At 39.0% G+C, this 24,958-nt stretch overlaps 1 protein-coding gene across 1 annotated transcript in view; it reads right to left on the reverse strand.

Annotated features, from left to right (window-relative positions):
• TRAPPC9 (trafficking protein particle complex subunit 9) overlaps positions 1-24,958 on the reverse strand; it is a 321,801-nt gene that overhangs the window by 182,022 nt on the left and 114,821 nt on the right. The window contains exon 20 of the mRNA XM_063299706.1: positions 17,736-17,826. Coding sequence (XP_063155776.1) covers positions 17,736-17,826 — 91 coding nt within the window. The remainder of the gene's footprint in view (positions 1-17,735; positions 17,827-24,958) is intronic.

Below are 24,958 nucleotides of genomic sequence, written 5' to 3' on the forward strand. Positions count from 1 at the left end.
ATGGCGGTATCTTGAATGAACCTGAGGACAACACAAGGGATTGGTTCACTAGTACTGGGGACTCCCAGGTTCAAATCTACCCCCAGCCACAGAAGTTCACTGTACGACTTTGGGCTACTCCCTCTCTTTCTGGCCAAACTGCTTCACTAGGTTGAAGTTGTAGGAGAAATTTGCAGAAGGACAATAAACAGATCTATATAAACATTGTCATGCATAGGTAAGAAAGGCAAATTAAGTTGGAAAACCAGCATGGTATAGAGCAGTGTTTTTCAATGGATGTATGGACTTCAACTCCCAGAATTCCCCACCCAGCATGCTGGGGAATTCTAGGAGTTGAAGTTCACACATCTTAAAGTTGCCAAGCTTGAAAAACACTGGTATAGTGGCAAAGGTAGAGAGCCAGTTTGGTGTAGTGGTTAAGGCCCCAGGCTAGAAACTGGGAGACCGTGAACTCTAGTCCCGCCTTAGGCACAAAGCCAGCTGGCTGATCTTGGGCTAGTCACTCTCTCTCAGCCCTGGGAAGAAGGCAATGGCAAACCACTTCCGGAATCTTGCCAAGAAAACTCCAGGGACTAGGTCTAGGCAGTTGCCAGGATTCAACAGTGATTGGAAGGGGTGTGTGTGCACGCTCACACACACACACACACACACACAGTGGTCAAGGTATCGGAAAGAACCCAGGTTCCATGACTACCCTCAGCCCAAACTACTGTATCTCAGAGGATTGTTCCTAAGGGAGGAAAAGAAAGAAAGGAGTGCTAGGTACACTGCTTTGGATTTTTGAAAAAAGGAGGGGTATAAATCAAACAAATTATTCAATTAATTAGTTGCCTGTGTACAACGCAGTTCAAAAGGCTGGGACATAATTCGATTTGTGAAAATTTTCCCAAAGAAGCATTCTCAGGGACAATGCCTTGTAATCACAACATGATTTTCTCTGAAGCACTGAAGACAAAAGAGGAGATTTCGCAGATTTCAGGGTCTCTGGCAATTGATTAGGATGCCATAAGCGGGGGGAAAAAATCAAAGGTAGAGAGGTAAAACCAAGAGGAGTCAACAACAACATAAAAAGAATTAAGGACCACACTGACAGATAGGTAGATAGAAAGAAAGGAAAGAACAAATAAAATAAAAAGAAGCATATGTCTGTTTTAATACATGAAGCAGCAGTCTCTAGATGCTACCTTATGGCTGTTGAAAAGAACTGCAAAGGAAAAGGGGGCCAAATTTAGCTGTAGATGTTTTCTCTGGTCATCTTGTTCAGAAGCAAAACCTGTATGTGGACATATAATGACTACAGAACGACTACAGCTGACATTGAAGTGGGAAAATAACAAATAACTACACTTAGCTGAAAAGAAGGCTAAAATATTTATCTGAGATTTGTGCCAATATGGTAAGGGAGCCTCTTCTGTCTGATCTTCCTCTGCAGAGGCAGGGCGTCATCTGGCATTAAAGGCTTTCTTCCTTTCAGATAAATGTGGGTAAATTTCATTTCTGCTATGCAACACATTGCCATAGGCTATCCAAAGGGAAATTCAAAATTAACTTTTTGGTGTCACACCTACGTTTATTTAATGTGATCGTTACGTTTTTATTTGAAACTCGTATTTTAGACAGAAATTTCTGACTATCCTTTAAGCGAAAGCCTCCAAAGACATCATGTTGCTTTTTTGATAACTTACCGTTTTCACACCTATATAAACCTCTTGCAGTCTAAATAGGAGTATAGTCTGTTTTACTCCATCGCGTGTGATTATAAGGCCCTATCCCTGAGAATGCTTTTTTGGGAGAGGGCAGATGGGAAAATTTTCACAAATCCAATTATGTTCCAGCCTTTTGACACTGTATTCACTCTAAAAAAGCTGATCATAGGCATAACAGATCCATTTCTAACAGTTTTGATCTATCTTGAGACTTGCTTTGAGTATCAGTGGGACAAATTAAGACATGACTAAAAAGTTGCAATGACTGGAAACCGGAAAAACAACTTTCGGGTATCAATACAGAAATAAGTTTATATTCCTGAATAACTCTCCAGAAAATCTACTGAGAATGCTTGTGCTGGTATGTTAGGGTGTGTGTGTGTGAGAGAGAGAGAGAGTGACAAACATGAAATACACAGACACAGGTACAGTGTCCCCAGGAAACTTTGGGGAAACTAGTGAGTAAGTAGTCTGAAATTGAAAGGAAGTTAGATTGTAGCTTTTTGTACCCAAGTGGCACAATGAAGTTCCAGTAGGTTTGCATTGCGTGAGGTCTGGTTGGGCGATAAACTTCTTCTAAGGCTTTATTGGATATTTTACTTTTTATTAGAAGTGCCACATAGCAGACAATTTTACACTATAAATCTAATTTTACTACCTTCTATCTATCTCAGCTAGCCAGCTAAGTACAGGAAAAACAAAATTAGCTATGCAACGGTCCTTTCTATCAAATTTATGTAAGAGCTATTGCATGAAGTTGCATTTTGGAGGAGAAATAACGCATACTAATCTTTTCGGCTGACTTTTGACACTTTTGACAGGTTTTCCCAAGTCACTACACCTTTTCCCTTCCGATGTTTTCTACCATCTCAGGTAAACAGAATTTCTCCCAAAATTACCATTTCCTCAGTCAATGGCTATTTTTTTTCCAAGCTGATCTTAATTTTACTGTAAAACATAAGCTCCCTGAAGTCATCCATTCTATATAACTTCTTTGCAAAGCTCTGATGAGATAATGCTGGCACACATCTTTTGGGATAATGAACCGGGCACAGACAAGAATTTACGTTTTTGTGGCTCTAGATCTCTACCAGTCTCTCGTAGCAAGATAATTTGCTTGCTTTCAAACTGAACAATGCTGATTGCTGCCAGCATACCAGTTCATGCACCTATGCAATTATGTGTAACATTCATACAATATCTTTTTATTCTGAATAAAAAGGATTTTACAAAGCAGTTTTAATACTCACAGTTTTTCACACCTGTTATTTCATTGTTGTTTTGCTTCAGATTGCCAGGCTGTTGTTGTTGTTGTTTTGTTTGTCTGTTTTGCACTGCATTGATTTTACTCTTTGCTATAGGTTTTATCTTCATTTCATTATGTGCTTTCTATCACTGTTCACTGTTCTGTATGTAATGTATTTAATTTAACCGAACATTATTTGCCACACTCTAGCTACTGGGTAGTCTAACTAAGACAAAGTATCTTAAAAACAGCCTTGGGTACCCACACATATTAGCAAGATGGTAAGAATATTTTTAAGACTATTGGAAAGGGATTCGATATACTCAAAGTCTTGTTTTCTGAATTTCTTCAGCTAATAGGAATTATCTGTTCAGAAAACCATAGTTTGGGGATTAATCCATCCAGAGGACTGAAATTGAGCATTTCATCTCAGAGCAGGAAAAGGAGATTTTATGGATTCATATCCACGCATATTCTACTCTTAATGTACCACTCTGATGACTACAAATTTGTTGTTATTGAGAAGAAATTCCAGGAAATTGTTTTTGATTCAACTGGAATATGATTCTTCTCAACTTTGGGATTCTCTATTCTTATTCCTGTCCCTTCCTTCTAGGTACCTCGCACCTCTGCTCTAAGATTGATATTCAGAAACTTGTATTTATAGCACCATAAAAACAATGCTTAATTAAAACAAGATGTCTTCCATAATTAGAATTTTAAAAAAATCTAGGTTTACTGAGACCCAATATTGGTTTGCAGCCTACCTGAACCAGTACCATAGATTTCAGGATCTATCAGTAATATCAGGGGAAGAGAAACGCTACTTCAAGTTTGCAATAAAGTTTCCAAAAATAAAAGCACATAAATGTGTTAAGAAGGATTGTATCAATTCAGAACATAAAATGAAGAAAATGTGTTAAACTCTCAAAACTGTGAATTATCTAAAACCCAAATTTATAGGGTAAGGCATTTGGTATGTTCATAATACTCCTTTGAACTGAATTTCACTTTGACCTGTATGATTATTTTAAAACAATACTTCAAAAGTCTTTTTAAACTGTTAACATTTTATTGCTATGCTTTATTTTATTGTGTGCAGTATCAAGTGCAGTTTTGCATCATAGAGCACAGTATAGGGGAATCTCAGTTGATTTTTTGCACATGCCAGTACTTTGTATATGTTCCTAAAAATTATCAAGCAGATCAATCTGAAAGTGATATATGGAATCAATGAACACATTTATGACTTCCAGGTTCCTTTTTTCCCCCTCCATAGCTTCAACTTTCCCTAAAAACTAACATGTTCTTAAAGATTCAATAGGTCCTTAAAAGGGAGGCAGATTTCAAGAATCGGAACTACCATTGAGCATCCTTCTACTCCAGGGTAGGAGAGCTAAAGCTTATATGGCCTAGTTCCAAAGATACATCTTTCTCTCAATGAATCCATTCAGCTGCAGATCAGCAAAGGCATTGCTTTCCAGACCTGTTCTTTTATGAAGGAAGAAGGATTTGTGAGAATTTTTATGTTTGAGCTGCAGTCCTTCGGAATTCTCTCTGAAAGGATGTTTGCCAAAAAGGCAAGCTTCATTATCTTCAGAAAAATATGCAAGATGTCATATTTCAGACAGGCTTTAATAGCTATTTCAATTTTTTATATAATTGTTTTTGCTACTTTTAAATTGTATACAGCACTGTGTTGATAAGGATCAAAGTTTTCAAGCATATTCTGGAATAATTTTCCATAAATTGCTAAAAAGTATATGCAATCAGATATGAAAAGCAGAAAAATTAACATAATGTATTTTTATTTGCATTCTTAAAGTCAATGTAAGCATTAAAGTACACAGTTCTTTCTACCAAGCATGCACATCCCCACTACAGAAAAGTTACATTTTCCCTTTTTTTTTTAGTGCTGGGGAAAAAGAAGAATACAGAAAAATCTTGGCAAGAAACATCATGATATATAAAATTTGTACCCTGCAAAAAGAATTGATAATTGTTTTAAAAGTTAAGCTAAATCAGTTGAACCTCACATCCTTATACAGTAACATTTTTCAAGTTTTCTCTGAATTCCTCAATGAGCCACTTCACAGTTATATTCATGAGTTATTCTTATCACTAAAAGCAATACCAAGACTGTCTAGAACACCCCCACCCTCCCAGTGCAGATTGTATGCTTGCTGCAGAGTGTCAGTGCCCTAAGTAAACCAGACCAGGAAATCAATTCCACAGGAAGGCTAAAACTACTTTTATGGAGATTGGCTATAATAGCAGAATTTTGCAGATCTGATTTTGCTGTACCTCCTCCTCCTTCTTATACTTGAGTGAATTAGGGAGACATCTGCTTGAGCTGTTTTCGATGGTATTTCATAGTTCTGGACTTAAAAAATCCTTCAGCCTCTTTTACCAAGGGAACAGATCCTGCATATCTCCATCAAGGTAATTTTCCTTGCTCTCTACAAGAGACAATGCTACTCATGCAGAGACAAGAGAACATAACGCAGCCCACTCCTACCTCAAACTTTGTTTTTAATCATAAGGCCTGAGTAGGACCAGAATGATAGGCTGAACAGCTGAAAGGGATCACTTTGGTCATCAACTTCAACCCCTCTTCAGGAGAAGAACCCAAATTAAATGCTATCTGATCCACCTATTGCTTCTTCTATTTATTTGTTGTTAAAAATACAATTAGTACTTGTAGTTTCTAGAATAATATATATTGATCATTACAGAAATATTTTGCTACCTGACACTCAGCATCACTTTGTAAACTGCTTTTTGTTTGGTTTAACATGTTTAACACTATCAGCTATGTTCCTTTTTGGGGGCCGGTGAGACTAATGTTTTACTTCACAATAATCTTACTTTCTAAATTTAACTTTTTTTTTTCTTTAGCACTTTTCAGATATGTTTTCTCAGGGCAGAAAAGGAAGAGCAGCACAACAAGCATAAAAATATTGTAGAGGAACAAAGATGAATCATCCAACAAAATGTACCTGGTTGGAAATCATTCATAATTCATTGTATCCTCTATGCAGGATACATGTGTAAAAACATTTCTTTAAAACACATTTTTTCAGGCTTATACCCACTATGTATCTGAGCTACTTGCGCTGAGAATTTTGAAACATTTGATAGCACAAATCTGCAGGTGTCATTTACATCAAATAACTTTTTTTTTTTACTAGATGGAATCAATACAACTGGAAGGGCCATTTAAGCCACTGCATTTAACCTCCTTGCTCAATACAAGTGACCAAATCAAAGCATCTCTGACAGATCATTGTATGGTCTGTTTGAACATATCCAAAGAGAAGCCCACCACACCTCTAATTCCACTATTAAACTGTTCTTTAAAAAAGTATATTCCTAACTTTTGGGTAGAATCTATCTTTCTGTAAAAATAAATCCACATCCTGCACTCTAGGGCAGTGTTTCTCAACCTCAGCCACTTTATGCTGGCTAGGGAATTCAGGCAGTTGAAGTCCACCCATCTTAAAGTGGCTGAGGTTGAAGAACACTTCTCTAGGGCAATAATAACAGGTCTGTTTCCTTATATGTGAGACTTCTTTGGGTATTTGAAGAATGTGATCATATTCCCCTTCCATTTTCTCTTCTTAAGGCTAAATATGCCTTGCTCTTTCAGTTTCTCTTTGCAGGTTTTAGTATCTAGTTCTGTGTTTTTTTCTGAACCTGTTCCAACTTACTGAATCCTTCTTGAGGGGTGTTTTCTAAACTAGACATAATACTCAAAATGGGATATGACTATCAAGGAATGCAATTATTTTTCACAAAATGGTGTTAATACCTCCCACCATCTAACCCTCCCCTCATCTATATGCACCCAAAGTATGTGGGTTTCTCCTTCCTAGTTATTGCACCAAGGGAGTTATCAGTTTTCATTTGGTTTAGGGCTGATTAACTGATCCCAATTGCAGGCCATGTTCTTCTACATAATTACCTCAAAAACCACAATTCAAAGGCATTTAATATTCTTTCTTTTATTCTACCTCAATTGCAGCATTTACAGCTATAAATTACAAGAAAAAATTATGGCCTTAACTATTTTGATTTTTATTGTCATAGAAATGTTTATATTCTTCATGCATTTATCCAATTTAGCTACTGCCTTCTTCCTAAAGATTAATAATCTGTCTTCTAGTACACTGACCATATTTATTCTTCAGCTTAATAAAACAGAACACAGTATCTACCATCTTCAATTCTTTGCTGAAAACTGTAAATTCGTTAAGCATCCAAGCTGACATTACCTATACTTAATTCATATTTTAAGCTTAACTCAGATCTTTCATTTTCCATTTTTACTTGCCATAATGTGCTCGTCTAAGTTTATACTTTCTGCTAACAAAGGAGTGTCATCTGCATATCTGAAACCATTAGTATCTTAACCTTCAATTTTGATTCAGGCTGTCCACACATCCAATCCTACCATTCTTATATTAGAGGGCTAAGTCAAACAGATACGGGTACAATATGCATCCTTGCCTCATTCCCTTTCCTAACAGAACCAATCTGCTTCTTCAAGCTCAGTCCTTACAGTAGCTTCTCATTTATTTTAAAGCTTCCTCAAGAGAATAATAAGTTGTTCTGGCACAGTCACTAGCCTTAATATATTCCACATTCTGGCATAACTGATGACGGCTGCTGCTCTATGGAACATCTTATCCCTGGAAGCACAGATGGCTCCTGTAATGAAGGGGAAAATACAAGCCTCCTTGAGGGTAAGTCTCATCATCGACCTCCTTGCTCCGAAGAAGCAAGTTTAAAGTCATACGATTCCAGTGGGCTTCCTGCCCTTAGTTGTGTTTGGGTGGCCATAATATATAGATATAATTATTATGGTAATTTATTTTTAATTTATTAATTTATCGCATTTCTTCACCGCCCATCTTGATACAAACAACTCATCATCATCATAATGAAGATGATGAAGAAGATGATGATGGATTGTTTTTAATTGTTGCATTTTGGAATTGTTGTTCTCCACCCGGAGTCTGCATGGATTGGGGTGGCCTTTAATTATTATTAATAAATAAATAATTTACTCAAAGGATTTGTTGTGGTCAGTGAAGCAAAGGTTGCATTCTTGTTCCTCCCCCCATTAACGTATCCTATATTAGCTGTTTGATTGCTCGGAAAACAAGTGGCACAGGATATGGAGAAATGGACATCTTGTTTAGATTTGTTGCTTTGCCAGCAGCTCACCGACATGCTACTTTGTACCACTTCCCCACTGGGAAAACAACAAGGTAACAATGTATTTACTGTGTACTTAATTCACTGTACTGACTTTCAGGGGCTCTGAATGTATGCAGTTTCCTCTGTATAAATAATAAAGCAATAAGCCCCATTTCTGATTGTCAGTGCAGGATTTTCAACAGCCTGGGTAGCAAAGCATATTCTAATACTGCTTCTGGTATGTGATAGCAATTACAATGTGAGTGGAATTGTTTAGAAGTTTTATCTTCTGTACCACAATAACCAATGTGAATATTGAGAAAGAGAGAAACCCTTGATGTACAGCAGGACTTGAATTAAAAGCATTTAGCCTCATCAGAATTCCTGACCTTTCTCCTTCGGTTCCAATTTCACAGCTAAAAATATCACTGCCACCAAAAGACATCACAATGAAATGGAAATCATTGTGCTCTTGCTATAGATAGATAGCAGTTCTCAGACGCCAACGAACTCAGATTAAAAAAAATGCAAACTGCAGCATACAACTGTCCTTAAGATACAGTTCTGCTGTGTTACCCAAAAATGGTTTTACCATCCACTAGATTTACATTTGTGCCTGAAAAATACCCTTTATATTTACTGTGCATAAAACGAAGAGAAGCTGAATTACTTTTCCCTTATTGCAGTAATAATAATAGTAACAATAACAATGGTAATGGCTGCAGCAGACTCCAATCTCAGATCTCATCATTAATCTTTCCTAAGAGCCAGGCCAGATTTATAGTATAAAGCAGTGTTAAAATTACTCTACTTTCCAGAGTAGAAGGTTATTTTTTTTTCCTCTCATAGCATAGAGGGTTTTTTTTCCCTTTTTTTTACACCCTGAAGCAGATCTGAAACCTGCAAGCCAGGCAAGCTTCATTGCACTTTGATAAGGTCAGTCCACAAAAGAGAGGTGCGGAAGAGAGTGTTTGAAGGGAAGGCCAAAAAAAAAGCAGCAGATGCTGATGAAAAATATCTTACTCTAGAGAAAACATTTGCTGGCTTTCTCTAGTAATGGCTGGTAAAAATGCCAGTTACATTTTCATGTACTCCAAATACAAATCTTGGATTTTCCATAACCTCACGGTTTAGATAGAAATAAAAACTCAAAATTCTCTTTTTTATTTAATGATGACTCTCTCTCACACACACAAACACACACACACTTCTACAAGCTGTCATTCATTTCAAAGAAAACGTATTTCTGAAGAAAGAATGATAGATTTTCTGTTACAAATGGGTATTTCAGATCTGTTACAGATGATAAAGTTGCAACATCCTGGTTTTTTTGTAATCTGAATTATGTGTTGCTTTATACATTTTTTTGCAAGTAATGCAGCAGTTAAGAAATTCATGCACTATTATGAGTAAACTTTACCTTTTTTCTGAATTGTTTCATGTTCTTTGTCTCTACATCATTCTAGTCCACTTTTCATTCTAAAATAGTATCTGTTGCCTATCCAAAACTTTTAACTGTCATCACATCCCAGCCACTGTGTAATTTATTTTATAAGCACAGAGATAAATACTGGAGATGGGGAGGGGGAGCTGGAGGATTTATAGCAAAATGATTTAACTTTTGGTTTCTCGCACAGAATCATAGGGTCGGAAGGCCATCAAATGTAATGCAATGCAGAGAATCCAATTAAAGAATCCTATCTGGCCTTTGGATGAACAGATCCAATGAAGACGAGCCAATCACCTCTCTGAGTATTTGGTTTCAATGCTGAACTTTCTAATAGTCAATTGGACTCTTCCTTTTGTAACTTAAACCCCTTATTCCAGGTCCTGCTCTCTGGAATGAGAGGGTACATATCTCGACTTTCTATATGACATGCTTTCCGGGCTTTGACGAGTGCTATCACATCTCACCTCTGTTGTCTTTTCTCCAGGCTTAACAGCTCCTTCAATCCTTCTTCAGCTTAGTTTCTAGTTTATTGATCCTCTTCACTGCTCTTCTCTGAACCCGTTCTAAATTCTCTGAATCATTCTTACAGTATAGTGCTCAGAGCTCAACAAAGAATGCATAGCTGATCATGGACAAATCAAATAAGTCGTACCACATCACAGAGACACTAATATATAGAGTTGAACCAGGAGAGAGTGTTATTGAAAAACGCTGAAATGCTCACGTCCAAAGTTCCACTGCCCATGGTTGGGGGGGTCAAGGGCACTGTCTAACAATATCAGCAGATGACGTGTTAAGTGTTGCGCAGGAGATGTTTTGAAGCTTGTAGACCAGGACCAAGTCTAAGGCTGATCAAGAGCATCCAGACAAGAACTTTCTTGGCATGGTTATCCTATTCCTCATTTACTAGTTGGACCAAGTTTATATCTGTAGTTATGGTTCCCCTCTGGTGTACAATCAAGTGAGTGTTCTGCCATTTGGAAACAGACACAGTTCAGATCTTCACAATGCCAGACTTTCTGAATTCAAGTTAGTTTTCCAGCTTTCACATATTTCTCAAAAAATAGGCAGTTAATTGCAGATAAAGGGTAATTGTCATGAGTACTGATGGCGAGCAGGAGAGGGCCTCGATCCAGGGTGGAAAGCGCATGCGTAGTACTGAGGAATTAAGCAGCCATCCAAAGAGACACAGATCAGACCTGCCTTAACTTTTGGGGTTTATCTGTCTGGGTTTTTCCCACGCTTCTTCAGTTTGTTAGGATTTTCTGTCTAATGTAGCAGTAATAAAACACTAGAGACCTATTCCTTGTCTCAGCGTGATTTCTGACTGTTAGGACAGTAATTCAGCATTCTCAGATGTCTAGATGTTATTGAGAAACTGTTTAAATAATGTTTCTTATATTTTAAAGTAACTTCCATGGATAAAATTTGAAAGGGTGCATAAAATTAGCTCCTGCTGTTATTTTGTTAGCAGTTTGTTCCACTGAGGCCAGAACATGACTGAACAGAAACAACGCACATTACTTAATTAAGGAAAATGTGAAGGTTATTTATTCATTGTCAACATTATTAGTGAAAATTATTATTCACCTTGCCCTAGTTCATAATGGTTTAGGCTAGAAGCAGAATTTTAAAACGAACAGAAGTAGCAATACTTGCATATCAATATTCTTTTTCGAAAATGCAGTATATAATGCAATTTGTACATCTGCCAAAGAAAGGAAGAGAAACTTCCTTCTATCAAGAGCTTCGCTTAGTCCCATAACCTGTTAAGTTTCCTCAGCCACTCGTAGGATTTTACGAAGTAGTTTTGAAAGAAGATACATCTATATTAGAAAATGGATAAAAATGCAGAACAATGGGAGAAGGGAGGTTTAACAGGCAAGACAAGACTGGGTTGTCCTATTAGAAAAGGGGGAGCTTTAGAACAAGCAAACAAACAAACAAAAAAAACCAGGCCAGCCCAGGAAGAAAATCACAGAATAGTGGACTGTGAAATAATTCATGTTGAACAGAATTAAAACAGGGAACAAATTGTAGAAATACAGGTAGTCTTTGAGTTACAGCCACTCGTTTAGCTACTGTTCAAAGTAACAATGGCACTGAATGAGTGGTACTTATATATAATATTTTCATTCAGGGTTTTTTTAAAAAGTAAGATAAAAACTAATACAAGCTAATATAAAGTAAGAAAAAGAAAAGAAAAAGAAAGAAATCAAAGAGAAGGCTAAAAGTGCAAGAAAGAAAGAAAGAAAAAGAAAAATAGAAAAGAAAGCAAAATGATACGAAGAAGTAGCTTCTGATCTTTACAGCACTTTTAAGTACAACTATAAACTTACCTCTTGCTCTAAGGTTACAACATAACCCTCTTCTTTCTATAATCTATCCTGTCTAATCATCAGAACCATAAATCACAAGTCCATTTTTTTTCTGTTTCACACAAAAAGTCTGTAAGGGGTTTCCAGTCATCAATAAACATGATACTGTCTTTTCTCTTATCAAAGAAGTCAATTTAGCCATCCCAGCAATTTCCATCATCTTTACCAACCATTCCTCCATTCGGTAACGCTGAATCTTTCCATCTTTGTGCATACAGTAACCTCACTGCAGTTATCATGTATAAAAACAAAGCTCCATAACTATTTTCCAACTGTTTGTCCATCAATCCCAAAAGAAAAACCTCTGGCCTCAATTTTATATTGATCTTTAAAATCTTCTGAAACAGTGTATGTACTTGAATCCTGAATTTTCTAGCTTTTTTACACATCCACCAAAAATGATAAAATGTCCCTTCTTGTTCACATTTCCAACATAAATTCTGAAGTACCTTTATACATTCTAGACAAATCCTCTGGTGACATACACCAATAGCAGATCATTTTATAAAAAACCTCCTCAAGATTATAACATAATGTAAATTTCAATCCTTTCAACCACAAATTTTCCCATTGTTCCGTCTGTGTGTTATAACCAACATTTTTATCCCACGTTATGATACATTCTTTCACTTGTCCTTCTGTTTCAAATTTTAATAAAAGTTTATACATTTTAGCAATTACGTGTTCCTCACTTGTACTCAATTCTGTTTTAAACTCCGTCTTACAATGTTCAAAACCATAAATTCTTTTGTCTAACTTCAAATCTTTCTAATTGTAAATAAGAGAACCATTGACAATTATATCCCTCTGCCACCAGTTCTTCTCTTGATTTTATTTTACATTCCTCTTGACAAAATTTTAGTATCTCACACTAAGTTAGCCATTTGTGTTTGCCTATTATTTCTTGTCTATAAAATGCTTCTTGTGCTGAGATGCAAAAAGGTGTTTTTGGGCACAAGCTGGGTTTGTATCTATTCCATAATCTCAATATGGCACATCTAACATAATAATTTTTAAAATCACATTAATCTTGACTTTATCATACCACAAATAACCATGCCACCCAAATCTCAGGTCATGTCCTTCTAACTCCAAAAGCCTTCTATTTCTCAGAAACACCCACTCTTTCATCCAAAACAAACAGGAAGCTGCAAACTACAATTTCAAATTGTGAACCGCCCAGAGTCCCTCCATGTGGGGGAGATGGGGGGTGATAAACTTGATAAACCAAATAAATAAATAAATAAATCAATCAATCAATCAATCAATCAATCAATCAATCAGGTACACCCAATCCTCCTCTTTCCTTTGCATCTTGTAATACCTTATATATGATTTGTGGTTTTTTCCCTGCCACACAAATTTAGATATATCCTTCAAGATAATGTGGTAAATTTTGAATTTCCCCAAGGTCACTATTTTTAAAAGAATTATTTACCAAATTATATACTCTTTTCTACACCCTTTTTTTTTACTAAATTGCACTGTTATTTTATATGTTTGTTACATAAATACTATCAATCAACATCCGTTAGCCCTTTTACTTGGCCAACATCTTCTTAAGAATTACAATTATAAATGAGTCTAAAAATCTCAAACTGCAAATTTATAAACACTCAGAATCAATCAGCTGCTAATCCTAATAATGTTATTTAGCTCTCCCACTACTCTGTCCATCTGTTATTGCTAGATTCCCACATTACTCCTCCTCAGATGACTAATGTTATCGTATATATCTGGCTAGCTTCTCTAGGTCAGGATGTTAAACAGGATTTAAAGGCACTAAAATACTTGTAAACAGAAGATTTGACTAATGAAGCTTTAACATTTTACAGTATTGATGCTTTCTTTCTGAAAACTTAAGAATTTATGTACCAGTTTTCTTAAAATATTAGATTCTTCTTTCATCATTTTAAATAAAAACAAATGCATATACAATTAATCAACAGAGTATTCATCCAAGTGCTCAGTCTCCTACTACTGTAAACTTGCAAATGTTTCTGATTAGCACTACCTGGAAGGAAAGCAACAAATTGTGATGCTGTTGTTGTTGTTTGGGTATAGCTGGACTGGAAACAAAAAATCAGATGCTTCTATCAGTCTTTCGAGACTCTCTCTCTGAAAATTGCTCAGCTCAAGTACTCTCCTGTCACCTTTTTTTACTACCAAGTGAATTGCATGCTGGGTCCAGTAAGGAGGATCTGAAGTAACACTTTCAAATTTGGTCTTCTCTCGTAATAATAGTCACACTGAAAGCCTTACTATTATATTAGAAACTCCCAAGATGCAGGCATTGATTAAACAGCGTACTGAAAGCCAGTATAGTCCCTAGCAGCCATCTAGAAACAGCTGTGATCAAATGGATTATTTTCTTAATACTACAAAAATAAACGGATTTCAGGTCTAGAATTACTGGCATACTTTTGTAGCCTTAGGGAGAAGACGGTTTTAGCAAATAAGGGATATACAGATACAGTTTGTAAAAAAGAAAAGAAAAACAGATGCTACTGTTGAACAGTGAATAGCTATCAACACCTTGCCGTTTTCACTGCCACGTGACCACAGCAGTCTGACCATCCACCTGTATGTATCATACAAGGGTTAAAGGCTCATTCTTTCTTTTTCTCATCTTTTTAAAGTTATAGTTCTGGGGCAGATGATCTCTTGCACTCTCCATTGGAGTATCTGCAGCAAGGGTGGAAACTCAGTCACTGAATCAGCACCAAGACATACTGCTAATCTGGACATTCTTTCCTTAAATTTTCTTGAGGAAAGCTGCACGGCTAGCATCAGAAGGGGGCAAATCTGGACAACAAGCACAAACTCTTCCAACAGCTCTGTTGAGGAACACAAAACAAGGTAGGGAAAAGATGATGTAGCCATCACACCAGTATAAAGCCTATGATGAGGCACTGAGAAGATACACAGGGCTGGGGTGGTAGATGCCCTGACCAAGGATCTCCCAACTTCTGAAGTTAGCATTACACATCACCGTCTAAAGCATCAGGAAGCACAAGCTGCTTTTATGGCTTCTCATGAACATCCACCTCCTTCAATTGGAAAGAATGACTAAATAGATTTTCAAACTAAAACAGAATGTTTCTAAACTAAACCACAAAACTGGAAGATACCATTGCCAAGTTCTATTTATTGTTATAGGGATCCCCTTGAAACTGTCAATATTCAGACCCCACGTCCACCACAATTGTCCAAATCTAATCATAATCACTCTGTACCATCTTTTCACAGATACGTTGCTTGAGTATAAAAAGCATCTTCTTACAATAAGTACTTAAACTTCACTAAAAAAAATCTAGACACATCCCTTTGGTTAATCAGGCAAAGAAAACGTTTTTTTGACCACCTAAAATTGATTTGCCAAAATTGCTATTATTTCTCTAAGACTTCAGCATCTCTTAGATTTAGTGTCAAACAAGAAAGCAAAATTTAGAATAAATTTCTGAAAGTCTCTTGAGTTTTTGGAGTTTTAGCAAGATTATTATTGTTCAATTACCCATAACTTACTGCATATGTTAAAGGCAGCTAGTTTAGAGGTTGGCTTGAACCACTAAAGCATGTTTAGTTAAGTCTATAATGTACAATGAACACATGCCATCACAAACTAATACAAATACAGATTGACTAATACAATAAAACAACAAAGATTGATTGACTTTTTTCTGTTTGAGAAAGATAGAGAGGGAGGGAGGGAGGGAGGGAGGGAGGAACTGTTCAGAGCCACAGCCACCAGCAGGTGTCCATCCATCTGATTATTTTACAGAAAGGCAACTTGTAGGAGAACTGGGTGTTTTTAATCTGGCTTAGAGATCGAAGCAAACTGTCTAATTAACACCCACTAATGACAGAATTATCACAGCCAAATTTCAAAACACTTAGATTCAAAGGCTTTCTGAGTAACAAAACACATTACAGGTAGTCCTCGCTGAACGAACATTCGTTCAGTGACTGTTCAAAGTTACGGCAGCACTGAACAAATGGTAGTAATACCCAGTCCCCAAAGTTATGGCTGCTGCAGGGCCCCCATGGTTACGTGATCAAAATTCAGGCACCTGGTAGCCCATCCATACCTACAACTGCAGGGGCGCTTCAACACCCTCCACCTGCCTACCTCTCCCCCATCTCTGCCCTTTTGGCCACCCTGCCCTCCGCCACCTCTGCCGGCCCTGCTGCCCTGCCTTCCACTGGCCCTGCCGCCCTGTGCTCTGCCACCCCCAGCTGACTTTCGCCCTCTTCTTGCTCTCCCTGCTGACAAAGCACACCAAGCCTGGCCCTTCACGAGGCAGCTGCTGGCTGGACAAGGCCCCTTCTTCCCAAGGTTGCATGCAGCAGTTTCCTTGCAAGACCTCAGGAAGAAGGCATTGCGTGACTAGCAGCTGCCTTGCGAAGGGCCAGGCCAGGCACACCTCACCAGCAGAGGGAGCAAGAAGACAGTGAAGCTCAACTGGGGCAGCGGAGCGCAGGGCGGCAGGGCCTCGAAATGCAGGGCTCTCCTCCACCTCTGGCTGCAGCCCGCTGGCCGGTTCTCCAGGAGTGAGCTTCAGAGCATGTGCTGGAAGTGTTCCTGGAGAACCGATCTGTGGGCTCCAGCACACTGGAAACTATTGGCCGTTCACGAGGCTTTACAGGAGGAAGGAGGCAGCAAGCTGTGTCTGGTATGTGAAGTCCCAGCAGGCAGACCGGACATGCATGCGGGAACGTGTGGGGCAGGCCTGCCAGGAGCCTGGAAGCCCGGGTGGCAGCAGCAGCATTGAGCCCAGCACTGACAGTGAGCCCAGCACCAACAGAGCCCCTGTGCCAAGGTGGAGAAGGAAGATGGCATAGGTCAACTGGGGGCAGAGGGGGTGGCAGGTATAGCTGGCAGAGTGCAGGGTGGCCTAAAGGGCAAAGCTGCAGGAGAGATAGGTGGGTGGGGGAATTGAAGCAGAGGCGAACGTGGTAGGGCAGGAGAAGTGTGAGGTCCTGGCCTAATGATGGCATGGTCCTGTCCTAACAACCGAAACTGGGGCGACTGGAACTGCCGTTGCTAAGCAGTGTGATCATGTGATGTTTCACCTAACGACTGCGTCCCTTAGCAATGGAAATTTCGGTCCCAATTAGGGTCATTAAGCGAGGACTACCTGTGCTTAAAATCAAAATACTAAGACAACAAAAACAGATTACAGACAACAGCAACAGCAACAGCAAAACATTCATATGCCATTCAACCCCATGGCTTCATAGACAAATTGTATAGTATTAATATACAAAATTAAGCCTCCAGGTCAACCACAAATTACTAATAATGGAACTGAAAAAATAAGAGTGCCCAGACCAACTTCTAGAAAGGGCAACCAGGTAGGAATAGAACACCAAATAACGTTCTCAGCAATTCATAACATAGACAAAGTTGACAATAACTATATAATTCAAAGTACTAAAAGCTGTGTTTTAATACAACTACAGTCCACTGGAGCAGACAGCAAAACTATAACCCAACACTTAGCAACTTTAGGAAAATAATGTCTACTCTGGATGATTCCCCATGACTAAATGAACTAAATATAGAGGCGATAATTTCATACTAAGCCATTTTGCTTCAATGATTTAATAAACAATTCCCAAAAAAGCATGGGTGGCATTTTGCATCGTTCAACTTTTCAAAAAGTTTCTCAGCGCTTTTGCAAAGTGTTTCAGCAAGAAGCAACATATCAGAAAATCTACTTTGCAGAACTATCAGTCTCTACATTACTCACCCCACTGGAGAGGAGCCAACTGCAGGTGCTCCAGGACAAGCTGATTAAGAATCCCTTCTACGCTTGCTTCCCCTTCACGCTTCAAAGAGGGGTAAATGATAGTTAAGGAACACTGAAAAGAAAACATGCATATGCACACTCCATAAGGGTGAACTTGTACAAAGAATGAGATAAATTTAAGAATTCAAGGTCCCATCTCAATAAAGTCTTCTTTAAATATTTTCCTTTTTGGCAGGAAAAAAGATGCCAATTGAGAAATTTAGCAGATGCCGCTCCTACATGTTACAAACAGTGCTTCGGTTCAAGCAGTGAGCTAAGCTATAAATGCTGTGTTTGGTTTCAGTTACTGTGTGGTGCAAATCCAGCCCTTGTGATTCGTAAACTATAGTTATGGCTTAGCATGCTACGAAGTTTAACGTCTTCAGCAAAGGATCGTTACCTTGTCGTGGCGCTGGAGCTTGAGCACCTCAATGATGCCATGAGCTAAACCATGAAGGGCCACCCAAGACAGGAAGGTCATGACAGAGAGGTCAGACTAAATGTGATCCCTGGGGAAGGTAATGGCAACCCACCTCAGTATTCTTGCCGTGAAAACTAAATGGATCAGTACAACCAGAGATATGTCGGTATACCATCGGAAGATGAGACCCCCAGGTCGGAAGATGGTCAAAATGCTACTGGGGAGGAACAGAGGATGAGTTCAACTAGCCCCAGACGTGATGACGCAGCTAGCTCAAAGACGAAAGGACGGCTAGCGGCCGACGGTGCTGGTGGTGAACGGCGAATCCGATGTTCCAAGGATCAACACACCATTGGAACCTGGAATGTAAGATCTATGAGCCAGGGCAAATTGGATGTGAGTATTGGTGAGATGCCAAGATTAAAGATAGACATTTTGGGCGTCACTGAACTGAAATGGACTGGAATGGGCCACTTCACATCAAATGACTACCAGATCTACTACTGTGGACAAGAGGACCACAGAAGAAATGGAGTAGCCTTCATAATTAATATTAAAGTGGCTAAAGCAGTGCTTGGATACAATCCAAAAAACGATAGAATGATCTCAATTCGAATTCAGGGCAAGCCATCTAACATCACAGTGATCCAAATATACGCCCCAACCACAGATGCTGAAGAAGCTGAAGTAGAGCAGTTCTATGAGGATCTGCTGGAAAACATGCCTAAAAGAGATGTTATTTTCATCACGGGAGACTGGAATGCTAAGGTGGGCAGTCAAATGACACCTGGAATTACAGGTAAGCATGGCCTGGGAGAACAAAACCAAGCAGGACATAGGCTGATAGAATTTTGCCAAGACAACTCACTCTGCATAACAAACACTCTCTTCCAACAACCTAAGAGATGGCTTTATACATGGACTTCACCAGATGGACAACACCGAAATCAGATTGACTACATCCTTTGCAGCCAAAGGTGGCGGACATCTATACAGTTGGTAAAAACAAGACCTGGAGCTGACTGTAGTTCCGATCAGGAACTTCTTCTTGCACAATTTAGGATCAGACTAAAGAGATTAGGGAAGACCCACAGATCAGCTAGATAGGAGCTCACTAATATTCCTAAGGAATATGCAGTGGAGGTGAAGAATCGATTTAAGGAACTGGACTTAGTAGATAGGGTCCTGGAAAAACTCTGGACAGAAGTTCGCAACATCGTTCAGGAGGCGGCAACAAAATACATCCCAAAGAAAGAGAAAACCAAGAAGGCAAAATGGCTGTCTGCTGAGACACTAGAAGTAGCCCAAGAAAGAAGGAAAGCAAAAGACAACAGTGATAGGGGGACATATGCCCAATTAAATGCAAAATTCCAGAGGTTAGCCAGAAGACATAAGGAATTATTTTTAAACAAGCAATGCGCAGAAGTGGAAGAAGACAATAGAATAGGAAGGACAAGAGACCTCTTCCAGAAAATTAGAAACATCGGAGGTAAATTCCAGGCCAAAATGGGTATGATCAAAAGCAAAGATGGCAAGAACCTAACAGAAGAAGAAGAGATCAAGAAAAGGTGGCAAGAATATACAGAAGATCTGCATAGGAAGGATAACAATATTGGGGATAGCTTTGACGGTGTGGTCAGTGAGCTAGAGCCAGACATCCTGAAGAGTGAGGTTGAATGGGCCTTAAGAAGCATTGCTAATAACAAGGCAGCAGGAGACGACGGCATCCCAGCTGAACTGTTCAAAATCTTGCAAGATGAGGCTGTCAAGGTAATGCATGCTATATGCCAGCAAATTGGGAAAATACAAGAATGGCCATCAGATTGGAAAAAATCAACTTATATCCCCATACCAAAAAAGGGAACACTAAGAATGTTCAAACTATCGAACAGTGGCACTCATTTCACATGCCAGTAAGGTAATGCTCAAGATCCTGCAAGGTAGACTTCAGCAATTCATGGAGCGAGAATTGCCAGATGCACAACCTGGGTTTAGAAAAGGCAGAGGAACTAGGGACCAAATTGCCAATATCCGATGGATAATGGAAAAAGCCAGGGAGTTTCAGAAAAACATCTATTTCTGTTTTATTGACTATTCTAAAGCCTTTGACTGTGTGGACCATAACAAACTGTGGCAAGTTCTTAGCGGTATGGGAATACCAAGTCATCTTGTCTGCCTCCTGAAGAATCTGTATAACGACCAAGTAGCAACAGAAAGAACAGACCACGGAACAACGGACTGGTTTAAGATTGGGAAAGGAGTATGGCAGGGCTGTATACTCTCACCCTACCTATTCAACTTGTATGCAGAACACATCATGCGACAAGCTGGGCTTGAGGAATCCAAGGCTGGAGTTAAAATCGCTGGAAGAAACATTAACAATCTCAGATATGCAGATGATACCACTTTGATGGCTGAAAGTGAAGAGGAACTGAGGAGCCTTATGATGAAGGTGAAAGAAGAAAGTGCAAAAGCTGGCTTGCAGCTAAACCTCAAAAAAACCAAGATTATGGCAACCAGCTTGATCGATAACTGGCAAATAGAGGGAGAAAATGTAGAAGCAGTGAAAGACTTTGTATTTCTAGGTGCGAAGATTACTGCAGATGCTGACTGCAGTCAGGAAATCAGAAGACGCTTTATCCCTGGGAGAAGAGCAATGATAAATCTCGATGAAATAGTTAAGAGCAGAGACATCACACTGACAACAAAGGCCCGCATAGTTAAAGCAATGGTGTTCCCCGTAGTAACATATGGCTGCGAGAGCTGGACCATAAGGAAGGCTGAGAGAAGGAAGATCGATGCTTTGGAACTGTGGTGCTGGAGGAAAATTCTGAGAGTGCCTTGGACTGCAAGAAGATCAAACCAGTCCATCCTCCAGGAAATAATGCCAGACTGCTCACTTGAGGGAATGATATTAAAGGCAAAACTGAAATACTTTGGCCACATCATGAGAAGACAGGGCACCCTGGAGAAGATGCTGATGCTAGGGAGAGTGGAAGGCAAAAGGAAGAGGGACCGACCAAGGGCAAGGTGGATGGATGATATTCTAGAGGTGACAGACCTGTCCTTGGGGGAGCTGGGGGTGTTGACGACCGACAGGAAGCTCTGGCGTGGGCTGGTCCATGAAGTCACGAAGAGTCAGAAGCGACTGAACGAATAAACAACAAGTTTAACGTATTCAGTAATCCATTATTCCATAAAGCACAGCTTGGTTTGATAAGCAATCTATGCCAAAGACAAATCTGCGTTCTGAGCCAAGTAATCCAGATATTACAGGAAGAGGTAAAACTAGTCTATATCAAGTCTTACCACTGTTACATATTTACAATTACTATGTGCTCAAGTCTTCCCCAAAATGTGTGTTAGGCCTGTAATTCCCATGGAGCATGACAATGGTAAAACAAAAGGCAAGGAAGTTAGAAGTCTTCCCACTAGCAGAAACTTTCCAAATTCTTAAAAGCCTTGCGACCCAGACATATTGAAAAATATGGTCTAAAGCTGATTTTGTATCAAGTTTCATGCTTATTAGCAATAATCATACAAATGTTGAACTACATTTAACACTCACCATTTTTTAAGGAACTTGAAGAAGTTGGTGGTCTAATTTTATGATAACATCCTTCCTTTTATATAATTTCAACGTAACACTTATTTGCAGACATCATCTAAATAATTCCACTTCCTCTACTGTTTCTCAGCTCTTAATCACTTGGTTATGCAGTTTGACCTCAGGCATTTAATTGAGAAGATGTCTGTTTCTGTTTCACTTATCATTTCCCACAGGAATAAATACAGGTGAGTGAATGTCCTACTTTAGCATAAATAAATCAGGTTTTCACAAATCGAAATCATATTAACAAAAAATGCTTATAATGATTATGGAATACATCTAGCGATAATTCTCTGCTCTTACTTCCATTGTGAACTTTGCAGTGCTGAAGATCATTTTTATTTTATTCTATTCAGCTTGGTGTAGTGGTTAAAAGCTAGAGACTGAGAGTTCTAGTCCCGCCTTAGGCATGAAGCCAGCTGGGTGACCTTGGGCCAGTCACTCACTCTCAGCCCAAGAACCAATCAGGTGTGGTATGAGAGTTCTAGTCCCGCCTTAGGCATGAAGCCAGCTGGGTGACCTTGGGCCAGTCCCTCTCTCTCAGCCCAAGAGCCAATCAGGTGTGGTATGAGAGTTCTAGTCCCGCCTTAGGCATGAAGCCAGCTGGGTGACCTTGGGCCAGTCACTCACTCTCAGCCCAAGAGCCAATCAGGTGTGGTAGGAGAGTTCTAGTCCCGCCTTAGGCATGAAGCCAGCTGGGTGACCTTGGGCCAGTCAGTCACTCTCAGCCCAAGAGCCAATCAGGTGTGGTAGGAGAGTTCTAGTCCCGCCTTAGGCATGAAGCCAGCTGGGTGACCTTGGGCCAGTCACTCACTCTCAGCCCTCAGAAGGGGGCAATGGCAAACCACTCCCAAAAAACCTTGCCAAGAAAACTGCAGGGACCTGTCCAGGCAGTCGCCAGGAGTCAACACTGACTGGAAGGCACACACATGCATACTTTTTTGGCACCACTTGACTCCAACTGACTCTGGGAGGCTCACAATATATTACCATTAAAAAAAAACAACATACCAGAACAAAATGGGATCCAGACACTATGTACAGACATAAACAAAAATAGCAAAGAAATTTTCATCTTGCTGAACTCATTCGTTTAAGATGGTTCCACACTATCTATTTCTTCAGTATTAATTTAATTTATTCACTAAGATTTCAGCTGCTATTGTTACTACGTCATAACCTTCCCATATTTTTCCAGTCTAATCCTTCCCTTTTATTTTGTTTTTTGTTTTGGGTTTTTTTTTTTTTTAGTAATGATAAGAGTTTCAAGAAAAACTGCAGGTGTGAACTCAGGGGGTGTTGTTTCATGGTATTTAGAGGCATGGTTTTTTCGACAACACTGGAGATGGCATGAGATACTTATCTTCACTCAACTATCTTTAGGACATTTTTCACATTTTCAAAATTATAATATGCTTTTGAAAACCAAGTTCATGATGTATGGTGGTAAATTTAATTCCGTATGTTTGGACTGAATAATCACCAGTTGTGAAGAATACTGCAAATTAATAATGATATTAATTAATTAATTAATTAGAATTTAATTTTCATCAGCAGTTTATGACTATTTTTCTCAGCTTTATTCATTCCTTTCATATGTGGTTATTTTAATGTTACCTCCCCCAGCAGTGTTATTGGAGGGGGGCGCTCCAGGAGCTTATGGCACCTTTTTTATAGATATATTTAAGAACACATGAAGAAAGAAAAACGGAAAAAGGGTAAGCTGGTGCTTAATATCCACAGAGATTTTTTTATCCATATCATGCATTTTTCTAAATCATCTGTGAATTTTCCTTTTACATCTGAGTACAAGTGCTCTTCCCTTTCAAAATCCGAGCCAAATTCCTTACCAAAATTGTTCTTTCAGTTGCAAAGTACTCCAAATAGAGCTCTAATTTTGAACTACCTATTAAATATTTAGAAAATATTAATAAAATGAAAGGGCTGAATAATATTAACCAGTCTAAAAATTGTGTGCCGTCTGCTCGAACACTGAATAGCAGAAACAACATTCTGCTGCACAGACAACAGCAGATGTCATGAGCACATGCTACATTAAAATTTAGAAGCCTTCCAATACTGGCTTCTGAATAGTTGAAAAAATCAAAAAATGCTATAGGACCTTGTTCAAATAAAATTTTTTAAAATGTGTATTAGAAACCTAAAAAAACACTCTCCTGTGTGAAGGAGTATCTATATATTCCGACATACAGATACTCCTAGCTTAACAACCACAATTGAGACCAGAATTTCAGTTGCTAAGCGAAGCAGTCATTAAGCGAATCTGACCCAATTTTACAACCTTTTTTGCAGCAGTCATTAAGTGAATCACCACCGTCATTAAGTGAACTATGTGGTTGTTAAGTGAATCACACAGTTCCCCATTGATTTTGCTTGCCAAAAGCCAGCCAGGAAGGTCAAAAATGGTGATCACGTGGCCACGAGCTGCTGTGATGGTCATAAATGTGAACTGGTTGCCAAGTGCCCAAACAATTATCATGTGACTGTGGGGATGCTGCGATAGTCATAAGTGTGAGCACCGACTGCAAGTAGTTTTTTTCAGCACCATTGTAAATCTGAACCGTCACTAAATAAATGGTCATTAAGTGAGGACTACCTGTATGGTGTTTCATAATAAGAAATTGGGCAGAAGCTCTTCCCTAGCTATGGTATGTTTGTCTTATAAGCACATCAACAAGATTTACTTGATATCAGGGCCATGGACAAAATACAGTCTGCAGAGGTACTCCATCCAGGCTGTGCACCCTTTAAACCTGCCTCCATTCTTTCTACTAAGCCAACTTTCTCTCACTGATTCCTGCTCCAAGGGCTTCAGAATAATAGCCTGCTTACCTACAATTTTTAAGAGCAGAGACTGGTGAGATGGAACCAGCAGTTCCTAGGTTATAAGGATCTGTTATGTAAATATAGCTGGGCTGCCATCAAGCCTCCAAAGAATAACCAAGAAAGCTAGATTCTCACAAAATCTTGTTGCCAGGTTCATTACAAGAAAAAGGGGTTACGTTACAGAATCTTTGAATCTAGATAGGTATGTTCTTTATCCCTGCTTTCATCCACTAAGGAAGTCCTTGATGCCTTTGAACCTTTTTCTTGCTCTCTCTTGGCTAGGAGAGGAGCTGGCTCCCCATTTAT

Source organism: Candoia aspera, chromosome 3 (assembly GCF_035149785.1).
Source record: "Candoia aspera isolate rCanAsp1 chromosome 3, rCanAsp1.hap2, whole genome shotgun sequence".
NCBI classification, from domain to species: Eukaryota; Metazoa; Chordata; class Lepidosauria; order Squamata; family Boidae; genus Candoia; species Candoia aspera.